This window comes from Podarcis muralis, chromosome 6 (genome assembly GCF_964188315.1).
Source record: "Podarcis muralis chromosome 6, rPodMur119.hap1.1, whole genome shotgun sequence".
Taxonomy (NCBI): domain Eukaryota; kingdom Metazoa; phylum Chordata; class Lepidosauria; order Squamata; family Lacertidae; genus Podarcis; species Podarcis muralis.
In genome coordinates this window covers 99575711-99589773 of record NC_135660.1, presented here as the reverse complement: position 1 = coordinate 99589773, position 14063 = coordinate 99575711, and the positions used below count along the sequence as shown (strand labels likewise).

At 43.5% G+C, this 14063-nt stretch overlaps 1 protein-coding gene across 4 annotated transcripts in view; it reads left to right on the top strand.

Moving 5' to 3' along the window:
- The window catches only part of LRP6 (LDL receptor related protein 6), a 107270-nt gene that overhangs the window by 71163 nt on the left and 22044 nt on the right, over window positions 1-14063 (top strand). For all 4 annotated transcript variants that reach the window (XM_028728611.2, XM_028728610.2, XM_028728609.2 and 1 more), the window contains 8 exons: window positions 3452-3668; window positions 4776-5065; window positions 5869-6095; window positions 7829-8013; window positions 9955-10281; window positions 10991-11193; window positions 12469-12680; window positions 13758-13951. In XM_028728611.2, coding sequence (XP_028584444.2) covers window positions 3452-3668; window positions 4776-5065; window positions 5869-6095; window positions 7829-8013; window positions 9955-10281; window positions 10991-11193; window positions 12469-12680; window positions 13758-13951 — 1855 coding nt within the window. The remainder of the gene's footprint in view (window positions 1-3451; window positions 3669-4775; window positions 5066-5868; window positions 6096-7828; window positions 8014-9954; window positions 10282-10990; window positions 11194-12468; window positions 12681-13757; window positions 13952-14063) is intronic.

Genomic DNA, 14063 nt, shown 5'->3' with positions numbered 1-14063 from the left:
CATTAATGTTCCATTTACTATTTTCTAAGCGTAACTGAAATTTCTCTTTGTAATGCAAGGCATTTTATGTTTCCCCAGCTCCGTAAATCCTAGACTGTGTAGTGAGGAACAGTAGTGTGCAATGATAAGGATCAGGTGTGCCTTGAAAACTGAAGTCATTATGGTTTTGCATCTAACATCATGTGTTCCTCAGAACACACTCTTAATATTCATCATTAGTTCCCACATTCTCTGCCGAAATATGGACAGTGACTTAATTCCAAAGGAGAGAACTTGGACACACCAGAATTCCCAGTGCTGCCTAAACCGTAGCGGACTACTGTGAAGGAAAATCAGAAGCCTCGCCATTGCACCATGCTGCTTCTGAGTCTTGACGTACTGGGTTAAGGGGAGGGTGAGAGGCAGTATTAACTGGGCTGCCTCACTGTTGTAGGAAGAAAGTCTTCACTCGCTCTGAGCTAATCAATAAATCAAAGATACAAAATTTTAAGAGTAGAGTGAAGTGTGCCTTTGCCTCCTATTTTAGTCCACCCATCCCCATATCAAGTATTTGGGGAAATTGTCCTGATTTTTAGACTCCCCCCACCCCTTATCTCAGAGACTTGAATTATGATGCACCAAGATTGATCCCACGTTGTACCTACTGTTCTCTGTTCCATCCCCCTCTCTCCACAACCCTTTCCAAAAAAAGAGATGAAAATGGATAGGCCAGAGCAGTTGACTCATTGCCAAACTGAGAGCAGACTGTTACACAGTTTGGTTTAGTAGGGGGCCAGAGCTTCTGCAAGTATTAAGGGAAAAATGCAGACGAAACAGATACTCTAAACCTGCTGACTATTGTAATTCTAGAGCTGGTCAGACTATTTCGAAATGAGCAAATGAGTTTGTATATAGTGTGCATATTAGGTTGTGATTAGGTTGGCATTTCTCCAAATTATTTAAAGTCCCCCTCCCCTGCAGTGGTTATAATCCTAAATCCATTTGCTCTGGTTTGCATGGGTTTACTGAAATCAGTGGTCTCTTTGACTAGTAATAATCACTCATGGCGGGACCAACAGACCTTGAGATTTTGTTGTATATTTAAAAGTTTTGCAGTTGAAGGTGGGGAACAAACCAAGAATGGATTTTATAGATTCAAATATCAAAATTGTCAGTATTGAAGTTCAATTGAGACAATCCATATGAACCCCCTCCATCCTCCTGCACAGCAGGAGACTGCAGCTCACACATGTTCCTCCACATCATGGTATATTTAGGCTTTGCTTCAGTTGGAGACAAAGGAGTTAAGTCAAAGGATTCACACAAGGGGTCCTAGGAAGGAGATCCAAGCACAGGGATACAACATGAAAAATAGTAAAGTTATTTAAGGCAGTATTTAGACTTTGGGTGGCTGATAATAATCAGAATTGCAGAAAAAATGGCTGTGGACAAGACAGAACAGATGGGGCATATCATGAAGGGCTGCGGGGGTACTTACACTTGCTTGGAAAAGAACAGGAGGCAAATAAAAAAAATTGAGGAGTATAACTGAATTGTATGGATAATGGGAGAAGAGAATGGTTAAGTTCCAATGAGAAATATTACATGGAAAATGACTTGTATGCTGTTAGCACATGTATTTCAGAGCAGTTTTACACTTACTTTATGTTACAAACCTGAACTGGAACTTTCAGTTCCTTCTCCTGCTTCTGCTGCAGATGGATAGGACCTGAACCAATGGCTTAAAGTTCAAGAAAGGAGATTCCAACCAAACATCAGGAAGAACTTTCTGACAGTAAGAGCTGTTTGCCAGTGGCACAGACTCCCTCAGGAGGTTGTGGACTCTCCTTCCTTGGATATTCTTGCATTGCAGGGGATTGGGACTAGAATGACTCTCAGGGTCCCTTCCAGCTCTACAGTTCTCTGATTCTAGTTGTAATGGCTAAAACAGGCCATTTCCCCCTTGTGGGGAGCTTAGTCACTCTAGGAAGAAATGTAGTGTGGTGAAGTCACATCTGTTTTCTGTCTTAGTCTGTATTGTTGCTGTGGTTTGAAGGGTTTTAGGAGTGGCCTCAAAATGTGAAATCCAACCACATAGTGGTTAAAATGAGCAGAAACCACTGGAGACACCAGCTGGATGTAGAAGGGTTTCTTGCAGATTGAGAGTTTTTCATTTTTATTGAAAAAGTAACTCTGCCTAGCACATTTCAAACAAAGTTACTGAACATTCATAGCTGAGCCTGTAATATTAATTTACTGAAGTGTATTTATTGTCTTCTTTTCTTCCCAAATATTCTGTGAATGGACAGACATTTTGTCACCCTGGACCCACTCTTTTAAAAAATATTATGGGATAGCACTTCCAATTCAGGTTGCTGCAACCTAGTAACCCAATTAATTGCAAGGTTCTCAGTGGCCCCTAGTAAACCTTAAATTACCTATTGGGGGATATCTATCTGTCTTGTCTGTCTACCTACCTTCCTATCTATCTATTTCATATACACATACTCTTCTTTTCGGCTGAAAAGGGGAGGGATTCAAAGTGTCATACAACAAAAGGGAAAAGGTACAATAAAAGGAAACAGAAGAAGACCAAGCAGCTTAGTAGACAGCTTTTGAAGCTAACTGAGGTGCCAGCCAGTCAAAAGAAGTGTGTGAAAAAACACTTCCTGTTTTTAAGTTAATCATTACTTATGCTTACATTTCTTGAGGGTATGGATATATGGTGGTGCAGTTCAGCACTCTGGTGATTTTCAGTGAATTCTGAAACATGCCATGGATTTGTAACTTCTGCAAAGGGCAACCTGTCCAAACGCAAAAAAGTGTGTTAGACAGTGCGGAGGGTGGGGAGTGGGCATTGCTGCCTTTCCCTTGCTAGAGGCATGAATACGTCACCCGTATGACATAATTTTGTTAGTGTTTTCTGTAAAGGTGGTGTATGTGTGTTTAACGTTTATGAGGAATTAAAGCCGAAAGATGGAAAGAAGGAATGGCAGAGCATCGTATGTATATTCAGTGGATACTTCTTCTGTAGATGGATACTGTTACAGAAGCCCGGTGCCCGCCCGTCTCTCTGCCAAGCAGTGGCAAGAGCGCATGGGGCCACAGGCTCACACGCAAGGTGTGTGTCCCTTTGGAGAATGGAAGACCCAGGGGAGACTGTCATTCTTTAAGAAATATGGTTTATTCACCCATTTACACCTTCAGTCTGCATGGAGGGGGTCCAGATCTTACTAGCTTGGCCAGGCTACCCAAGAATCCCTTTGCAGCTTGTATTTCTCCCTTCATACCACAAATACGCAAAATCCTAGCATTTATTAATTTTACCCACATCTATAACAATACTTTGGACTTACATTTAATTTATAATGTTGAGTTGCACCGTTTGAGATTTATTGAACTAAATGGTCTGATAATCATTGCTTTCTAGGTACTATCACTTATATTTGTATGTTTCTTTGTACCTGTGAAGGTCATGAACACAGATGGAACTAGCAGGAGAGTCCTTGTGGAGGATAAGCTTCCTCATATATTTGGTTTCACTTTGTTGGGGGACTATGTTTATTGGACAGACTGGCAAAGGCGAAGCATTGAGCGAGTTCATAAGCAGACAGCGGAAAGGGAGATCATCATAGACCAGCTTCCTGACCTCATGGGTCTGAAGGCTGCAAATGTCCACCAGATACTTGGTGAGTATCCTAGGAATCGGAACTGTAGACTATTAGGTTAAAGAGGGTGTTTAGTAATCAGTTGAAAAGGGAGGTGTTTCAATTGAGGAACCTTTCTGTGTGTTTAACCATAGAGTGAGAGAGTGGGGACTTACTTCATATTTTTTTTAAAGCAACAAACTCGGTCAAAAAAAGTCCACGTTAACTTTGGTGAAAAGTTCTTTGTACCACCTCAGTATCTAAGATAAGGGACTAGATCTAATAGCAGCTCCAAACAGCAAACTTGATATTTAATTCACCTGGGGATACCCACCCTTTTCTCCATTCTCCAGATAGAGAGTGCACCTTATGTTGTATGACAGCTTTCAGTTTACACTGGGTTAATGCCCCAGGGATAGTGTGCAAAGCAAAAAAAATCATTGGGTTCAATATCAGGTGGGATTGCCAATGTCTCTTTTGCTGGGCGCCCACCCCCGTTCCGCTAAATGCATGCAAGTTGCGAGTTACCTGTACAGTTAAGTCCTGGGATTGTTTTTAAACAGCTTCCATAATTTATGCATGAAAGAGAAGGTTCAAAAATTAATGCCAAAGAGAAGATACCCACTGCTCTAAGCAGCTGATAAATGAAACTAAAAATGCAACCCTCAGATTATTTATTTATGTATGCAGTTTTTATAGGATTTCCCCTTAAAAATATATGCTCAAATGGGACACAAGGTAGCACTAGCACAGGATGACAGTAGTTTGAGCCATCTGCCCCTAGTGGGAATGAGGAGGACCAAATGTTGTTTATTGTCAGTGGCCTGTAAAAAAATGGATTCAGAAAGTATACTGCCCCCCCCCCCCCGGTCATCATTTGGCAAGGATAATTACTCCCATATTATCCTCAGTTAGCCGCACGGAAAGGCTCCGCTGGTCTGGGAACAGCTGTACACCATGGCAGCCAGACAGGAAGTGAGTCTGAATTGGTTCAGTCCACTTGCGTGTGTGCGCAGATAACGTGAGTTAACTCTGTATTGCTGCACTTTTGGGAAACTTTGTGAGCACCAACAGTCCCTCAGAATCGTGTTTATATTAGTCTCACATCAGAGAAGAATCCTAAATGGTTTTCCCCTTCTGTCTTCTTAGGTACAAATCCCTGTGCAGAGTCCAATGGGGGTTGTAGCCACCTTTGCCTGTACAGGCCTCAAGGTTTGCGCTGTGCCTGCCCCATAGGCCTGGAGCTGATCAGTGACATGAAGACCTGCATAGTCCCAGAAGCTTTCCTGCTGTTTTCTCGCAGAGCAGATATCAGGCGGATCTCTCTTGAGACGAACAACAACAATGTTGCCATCCCACTCACAGGAGTTAAAGAAGCTTCTGCTCTGGATTTTGATGTAACTGACAATCGCATATATTGGACAGACATTTCATTAAAGGTAATGCAGTCATGCAGTCAACACCCATTGACTTCAGGAAAAATTGAGCAAAGCCGCAACATTTTACTAGGTACTTGGAGGAGAGTTTTATCCCGTTGAAAGTTTTGAGAACCAGCCCAAATGTCTGCTGCTTAAGGGGAGTAAAGACACTGAGGATATTGGATGCAACCACTCTTCTGTCCCTTTGGAGTAGGGCAGCCCCATGCAGGACCAGCCAAATACATTTTGGCACCTGAGGCAAACCACGAAACAGTGTCCCCCTCCCCGCCAGGGAAGAAGGGGGGAGTGAAGACCTACATTAGGAACAAGGGGGACTAAAGGTCAGGGTCAGGATCAGCTGCCCCATGGATCCTGCCACCTGAGATGGTTGCCTCACCTCTTGGGTGGAGCACAGATACTTCCTCTGTTTGTCGATACAGTGACATTGCAAGCAAGGGAGTATAGATGTACCAGGGTTCCTTGATACAGTCCATATTACAGCTGGTAGCTGTGGGGAATCCTAGAAATCTTTTCTGGCAAGACAAAGGGGGAGTGGAGGATGCCAGGAACGTATACAAGGAGGATATGTCCCCTAGAAGCTGCTTGAGAAAACTGAACCCAGTGGCACCTGGGAGAACCTGTGCACTAAATGCTGTGTGAATCAGATGGGGCGGGGGGGAGAGACTTGACTAAGAAGAGCAACATTGCACAGGACCACACTGGAGCTCTAAATAAATGTACTAAAGGAGTGTGCTGTTTACTAGCTTTCATGTGTACGCTCTGTCTCTTGCCTTCCCTCTCTCTTCTGCTACTTCCCATTGCAGACCATCAGCAGAGCATTCATGAATGGTAGTGCCTTGGAGCATGTAGTGGAGTTTGGCTTGGATTACCCGGAAGGCATGGCTGTGGATTGGCTTGGAAAGAACCTGTATTGGGCCGATACTGGAACAAATCGTATTGAAGTGTCAAAGTTAGATGGGCAGCATCGCCAGGTTCTAGTGTGGAAGGATTTGGACAGTCCTCGGGCATTAGCACTGGATCCTGCTGAAGGGTGAGGTGCTTGCTTAATTTTCTGTGTTAAGCTATTAAAGCAGATGCTGACTCAGTTTCAGCAAGGTTTGAGGAAATGCTGACTGTGCTATGAGAATGATCATCTAGCCAGTGATTTCAAACCTTGCTACCTTTCTGTTCTTCACATGTGTGCTGATGAATCTCTGTATGTCAGTCACAAACCCTTTACATGCTGCAGTGTTCTTGGTTATTTCCTACAGTGCATTCTCAGTCCACATGTGGTGCAAGCCAGGCCTGCTGGGTCTCATCCTAGCCCTGGATGAGTTGAGAGTATATCCTGTTACATTGATCATGGCAGAAAAATATTAATTGTGGTAGACAAAAAGGAAATCTTCTTTACTTGTTGAATAACCCCTGATAAACCCTAACTCATCAAAAACAAGGTTTGCCCATGCCAATGATTTTCAAACATGTAATGCCAAGGAATAATTAGAATAAAATAGGCAGTATAAGGGTATGATAATGTGATCCATAGAGTAGATAGGATCATATGTTGTTACACCAGAGGTAATGGACTTTACTGTACTACAGTTGCCATCACCCCTTCGTCTCTCACCATTGGCTGTGTTTGGTGGGAGTTGGAGTACAACAATGTCTGGAGGGTCACAGGTTAGTCATCATCACTGTCCTCCTTACAACCCCATGCCATGACAGAAACAGTCTAGATCCAAAGCTACAGATTACTTGGCAACTAACAAGCTGTAATAGCTTATTAAATCTTCAGTTTATTTTGCAGTATAAAAAGATGTTGAATTTCCCCTATACAGTGGTACCTCAGGTTACATACGCTTAAGGTTACATACTCCGCTAACCCAGAAAGAGTGCTTCAGGTTAAGAACTTTGCTTCAGGTTGAGAACAGAAATCGTGCTCCGGTGGCGCGGCAGCAGCAGGAGGCCCCATTAGCTAAAGTGGTGCTTCAGGTTAAGAACAGTTTCAGGTTAAGTACGGACCTCCGGAATGAATTAAGTAATTAACCCGAGGTACCACTGTACATTTTTCAGGCAAAACCATTAAAAGATGAGTGCCAATAAAAACAATGTACCTTACTTAATATAATAACCAGGGCTTTTTTTCAGCCGGAACTCACTAGAACTCAGTTCTGGTCCCTCTCAGGTGGGCTCCATTGCCATTATAAGAGAACAAGGGAAGCGTTCATGGTGAGTTCCAGCACCTATTTATCTAAAAAATAGTACTGATAACAACTAAAACAACCAATAAAAATACAATTAAAATCATCCAGCATCCAGCATAGTGGATTATAATTACCACAACAAACAGAAAAATCATTAGGTGGTCTGCCAAGACTCTCAGCAATTTTCAAGTGGTCTGTGGGGAACATGCTTGAGAACCACTTGCTCTGCTCCGTTGCCTGCTGCCCTCCATGATCTTACTGTATAGTCCACTTTTCCTCTAAGACACTCAGACCGATGTACATATATTCCTTCTTTATCGTCCACAGCAGCCCTGTAAGGTAAGTTAGGCTGAGAGTCATTAGTTACCCAAAGCTACCCATTGTTTGCAATGGCTGGGTGAATATTTAAGCCTAGGGATCTATTATACACAGTACAGTGAAACTATTTACCTCTCAAAAGAAATGAAAGTTATGTTGTGTGCTAAAACAAATGTTTAAGCATTATAGTTCTGATATATTTCTATGTTTTGTCTTTAGTTCTGTATGAGATGAATATGGAATATTTGATCTATATTTTCAGATTCATGTACTGGACAGAATGGGGTGGAAAGCCCAAAATTGACAGAGCTGCCATGGATGGTAGTGAACGTACAACATTGGTGCCAAATGTGGGACGGGCTAATGGGCTGACAATTGATTATGCTAAAAGAAGATTGTACTGGACTGATTTGGATACCAACCTAATTGAGTCTTCAAATATGCTAGGTACATTTTTGCTGGTTTAGCTAGGGTTCTTGAAGTCAGCTGTAGTGGGGATCAGGGTATTTAAAATACTGCCTGCTCCAGTAAACCCAACTGCTAAGGTCTCCAGTGAAATCTGACTGGCCGGCTAGCTGGCTGTCTCTTTCCCCCTCTTCCAATCTACTGTATCTGATCCATTCCTCTTGATGTTTCATTGCCTTGTGAAGACTGTCATTCTCCAGTGTGCTCTCATGGTTAGTTATTTCAGTCCCTGTTTTGTGATTGACTGGTTCTGATACTAATTTAGTGCCTTTGTTTTCTGCTGACCCATATTTTGTTTTCTTACTTAGTTTTTAATGGTATGCAGTGATTTGAACTGTGGTGCTTTTGAGAGACAGAAAAGGGGATATGTACATTTATTGTAAAATGAAAACATAAAAAGTGCTCCCACCTACAAAATGTACAGTCTCCAGATTAGAGTTGAAGTCTGAATGCCATGAACCAACCAGTTATTCATTAGTATTATATAGACATAAATTACTGTCCTATGAAAAAAGATTTATGAATATAACTTTTTACATTGTCAGAATTACTTTGTTCTGGTGTGACTAAAAGGTTTTCCCATAAATTTCTCCATTCATTCTCCATTCATTCATTTGCAAAGTTTCACTTACTGTATTTTTCGCTCTATAAGGTAAAGGTAAAGGTACCCCTGCCCGTACGGGCCAGTCTTGACAGACTCTACGGTTGTGCACCCATCTCACTCAAGAGGCCGGGGGCCAGCGCTGTCCGGAGACACTTCCGGGTCACGTGGCCAACGTGACATCGCTGCTCTGGCGAGCCAGAGCCGCACACGGAAACGCCGTTTACCTTTCCGCTAGTAAGCGGTCCCTATTTATCTACTTGCACCCGGGAGTGCTTTCGAACTGCTAGGTTGGCAGGCGCTGGGACCGAACAACGGGAGCGCACCCCGCCGCGGGGATTCGAACCACCGACCTTTCGATTGGCAAGCCCTAGGCGCTGAGGCTTTTACCCACAGCGCCACCCGCGTCCCTTTTCGCTCTATAGGATGCACTTTTTCCCCTCCAAAAATTGAGGGGAAATGTGTGTGCGTTCTATGGAGCGAATGCAGGCTCCTTGGCTTCAGCGATAGCAACGCTAAGCCTCCAAAGTGCAGAGGAAGTGCTCCCTCCACGCTCGGGAGGCTTCGCGTTTTTTTCGCTGAAGCCTAGAGAGCTAGAGGGGTCAGTGCGCACCAACCCCTCTCGCTCTCCAGGCTTCAGGGATAGCCGCCTGAAGCCTTCCGAGCACGGTGCAAGTTCCCGCTGCGTTCTGGAGGCTTCAGGTTCCTTTCGCTGAAGCCAGGAGATTCTGCGCTCGGAAGGCTTCAGGGATAGCCGCGTGCAGCCCCTCCAGCAGGAAGAGGCTGCATGGGGCTATGGCTCCTTTAGCCCCACGCAGCCTCTCCCGGCAGGGAGAGATTGCATGGGGCTAAAGAGGAAGCCAAGACAGCGCCAGAAGGGAGAGGTTGCGTGCAGCCTGTACGCTGCTCTTTGGGGCTGGGGGGGGGAAATAAGATTTTTTTTCTTGATCCCCCCCCTTAAAAGCTAGGTGCGCCCTATGGTCCGGTGCGCCCTATGGAGCGAAAAATACGGTAATACTTGTTTATCAAAAGGAGCTCAGGGTGGCATGCATTATTCTCCTTCTTCCCATTGTCCTTGCAGCAACCCTGTGAGGTAGGTTAGTGATTGTATCAAGGTTACGCAGCGTAGGTTTGAAACTGAGTGCAAATTTGAAACTGAGCTCCCAACTTGTAGTCCTACTAGCTAATCACTGCACCACACTGGCTCTTATGTTCATTATATCTATGAGTTACTGTAGATGCATTTGATTACAACTGTCCTTCCGAGTGTGGGAGAGGTGGGGAAATCTTGACATCAGTATATATTTTTCTTTCTAAAACAGGTCTTGACCGTGACGTTATAGCAGATGACTTGCCTCATCCATTTGGTCTGACTCAGTACCAGGATTACATCTATTGGACAGACTGGAGCCGGCGAAGCATTGAACGTGCCAACAAGACCAGTGGCCAAAACAGAACTGTCATCCAAAACCACTTGGATTATGTGATGGATATCCTAGTATTCCATTCATCTCGTCAAGCGGGCTGGAACGAATGTGCCTCCAGTAATGGGCATTGTTCCCACCTCTGCTTGGCAGTGCCTGTTGGTGGTTTTGTCTGCGGATGTCCAGCTCACTATTCCTTGAATTCTGACAACAGAACGTGTAGTGGTAAGCCATAAACACAGTTAGGTGGTGCAGAGGGCAAAGGGCTATGTTTTCGTGGTTTGTCTCAAATATTACAGTAATGTTCAAAATTCAAACCAAAATGAGCTATAGCTGTAGTGGATGGAGCAGGAATATGCCAAATACTGAGCCATTTCCACTTGTAACATAGACAGGTTTGTTGATATAGCTTGAATCATGCAAGATTTGAATATAGGTTGCATGTGTTAGGCTTTTTGTTTTTTATTCATGGCTGAAAAACTCAGTAATTTTCTGTTTAGTTGTTTCCCTAAATGCTCAAAACACATTGTATGAATTAGTTCTCTAATCCTAACACTAAGCATAGGCCACTAGTAATATACCTATATTTCAGATTGCAGAACTCAGGGAGCCTAGAGCCTTGTTGGAGGCTAGCCAGCAAGTTCATGACTGACAACATGCTTGAATTTAAGATTTGAGCTTAATTCTTAATACTAAAGCCATAATGGAGACTATCAAGATATCCAGAGCAAAATAGATTTAAAAAATTGTGTGTGAAAAACAATTTGTATGTCACACACCCCTCGCTGTTTAGTTAGTTTTGTTTTGTTTTTGCCAATTAATTAAAGATAGCAGCCCTAATTTGCTAAGTAGCATAAACATGTTTTTGTTAAATGAATAGTTTAATAATTGTTTTTGAAAATGACCGGTTGGCTTTTTTGTATTTATGTTTAAGCCCCTACCAGTTTCCTGCTCTTCAGTCAGAAGAATGCAATAAATCGCATGGTGATAGATGAGCAGCAGAGTCCAGATATTATCCTTCCAATCCATAGCCTCAGGAACATCCGAGCCATTGACTATGACCCTGTAGACAAGCACCTGTACTGGATTGACTCTCGGCAAAACATTATCAGGAGGTCACAGGAGGATGGCAGTCAGGTATCTTAAGTGTGGGTTCTTTGGGTTTCCAAAGTGGGGGGGGGGGGATAGGGATCTTTAAAATGGTATTCATGTTCTAAATATTTTATAAATGAATTTTGTATACTAAAATCTACCGAGTACATGTTTGCTAGTGGAATATGGTCATAGATGGAGAACAGATGTAAATAGTAGGAATACCTCAATTTTGAGGAGGAGATCATATTATTTTTCAAACCTACCTATTAGTTTTATGAGTCTTTGGCGAATTAGCTAAAATTAGCACAAAACCTCTTAGTTTTATGAGTCTTTGGCGAATTAGCTAAAATTAGCACAAATGCTGTAGATTTGTGAACAGACATCCCACAAAACTAGTAAAATACAACATTTGAGAGACCTTGCTTTAGAAGTAGAACCACAGTATATGTTATATTTTTTTTCTGTCCCTATTAAAATGGGCATGAGAAGTCAAGCTGATGTTTAAATATTCTGAATATATGTACTAAACTTCCTTCTGATACCTGAATATTAACTGTAGATTGTGTGTTACAAACAGTGCCAACCTGGTGAATTAAATATCAAAGACTGCATTTATCTGGACAGCTATTTTACTTCCTTGTTCACTTTAAAATGAAATGAAATGAAATGAAATGAAATGAAATAAAAGACAACAGCAGGGGTGCATTCAAATGCTTCAACACGCACTAAATTGGGAAACATTTCCTGTTATATTCAAAAATGAACTCATGCATGGATAGATACATGGCACCAACTGTGGGAACCACATACAGCTGACACAGCAATCTCTCTCTATTGGAATTACAGTAGAAGCATGAAAATGAGAAGTGCTGCACTTTTCATGGATTATTGAATCTTGCTTGCTTGCTTGCTTTCTAAACCGCCCTATACCCGAAGGTCTCAGGGCAGTACTTATATTTGATATAAGTTTATGTGACTTTTTGTATTGTATCAGATTGTTAATGTTTGAGGTTTTATTATGCTTTTAAATGTGTTGGAAGCCACCCTGAATGGCTGGGGCAACCCATCCAAATGGGTGGGAGAGAGAGAGAGAGAGAGAGAGAGAGAGAGAGAGAGAGAGAGAGAAAGAAAGAAAGAAAGAAAGAACATTATTATTATATTCTGTTTCAACGCTTGGCTGTAACTTGAGCCAAGGAACTTTGAGGCTCTGAATTATTGTAAAGCCATTGCTTTCATATAGTAATTCTGCATTGTGTGGCTAATTCTCTTCTGGTTGCTTCCTTGGATCAGTCTTCAATCTTTTTCTTCCCACCCCAGAGCTTTACGGTTGTGATGAGTCCAGTTCCAAATCAGAACCTAGACATACAACCCTATGATCTGAGTATTGACATCTACAGTCGTTATGTTTATTGGACTTGTGAAGCCACAAATGTAATCAATGTTACACGCCTGGATGGAAGGCTGATGGGGGTGGTGCTGAAAGGAGATCAGGATCGGCCCAGGGCCATTGTTGTGAACCCAGAAAAAGGGTAGGTAGAGTGTTGCATGGAATATACATGCTTAAAACTCAGCAATTAAAGCGCCAGGTTCTCTTTTTCATCAGCTCACCTTTTTGAAATAGAAGGTGCTTCTGTGAGACAGAGTAACTAATGGAAGAATGGTTGGCAGCAGAGTGGAATGACATGTTGGGTGGACTTAGAGACTGGTAGAGGGATGGCAGTGGGGAGTGTGGCTGTGTAAGAGAGAGGAAAACGGGGTGGGGGGGAAATGAGAGAGATTGCTATAGTTGAATAGTTAGGGGATAGCTGTTATGAAATTTGACATTGATCATTATTGGATCAGGGAAGTACAACTTTAAAATATATATACCGTATTTTTCGCCCTATAGGACACACTTTCCCCCCTCCAAAAATGAAGGGGAAATGTGTGTGCGTCCTATGGGGCGAATGCAGGCTTTCGCTGAAGCCTGGAGAGCGAGAGAGGTCGGTGCACACCGACCCCTCTCGCTCTCCAGGCTTCAGGAGAACCCCACCGCCAGCCCCACAAGCTCGGGGGACAGCGGGGAGGTGGAACGCCGCCATCCCGCTGTCCCCCGACTTGGTTAGAAGGCTGGCAGGGGGGAGAAGCCTGCTCCTCCCTGTTGCCAGTCCCGCAAACTCAGGGGACAGTGGGAGAGGCGCAGCGCGCCATCCCGCTGTCTCCCGACCTGGTTTGGAGGCTGGCAGAGGGCTTCCCCCTCCCCCAGCCCCGCAAACTCCCAGAGCGGTGCCAAAGCTGTGCGCAGCTTCGGCATTGCTCTGGGTCCCGTTCTGGGGGCTGGGGTCGGGGGAAGCTCGGGCTTGCGGAGAGCTTCCTGTTCTGGGAGCTGGGGTCGGGGGAAGCTCGGGCTTCCTCCGCCCCAGCCTCGCGCCTGGGGGGGGGGAATAATTTTTTCCCCTTTATTCCCCCCCCCCCCAATAATCTAGGTGCGTCCTATGGGCCGGTGCGTCCTATAAGCGAAAAATATGGTAATATCAACATCTTAGATATTATGCTCCATAAATAAATATATGGGGAAGGACAGCTTTTAAGAAAAGGACATAAATGATCTAACTCTGTTTTTATAGGTACATGTATTTCACCAATCACCAAGAGAGGTCTCCTCCTAAAATAGAAAGGGCTGCACTAGATGGAACTGAACGTGAGGTCTTATTTTCCAGTGGACTGAGCAAGCCTGTAGCCTTGGCAATTGACAACCAGTTGGGGAAGTTATTCTGGGCAGATTTTGACCTCCGGAAAATTGAGAGCAGTGACCTTTCAGGTAGAGTAAAACAACAACTTCCTTTTACCAATTTTAATCAGTGTTGTAAGTATTTCATAAACTGGTAGGAAGGAATGGGTATTCTCTCTTGCTCCATTGCTGGTTTCCCCTT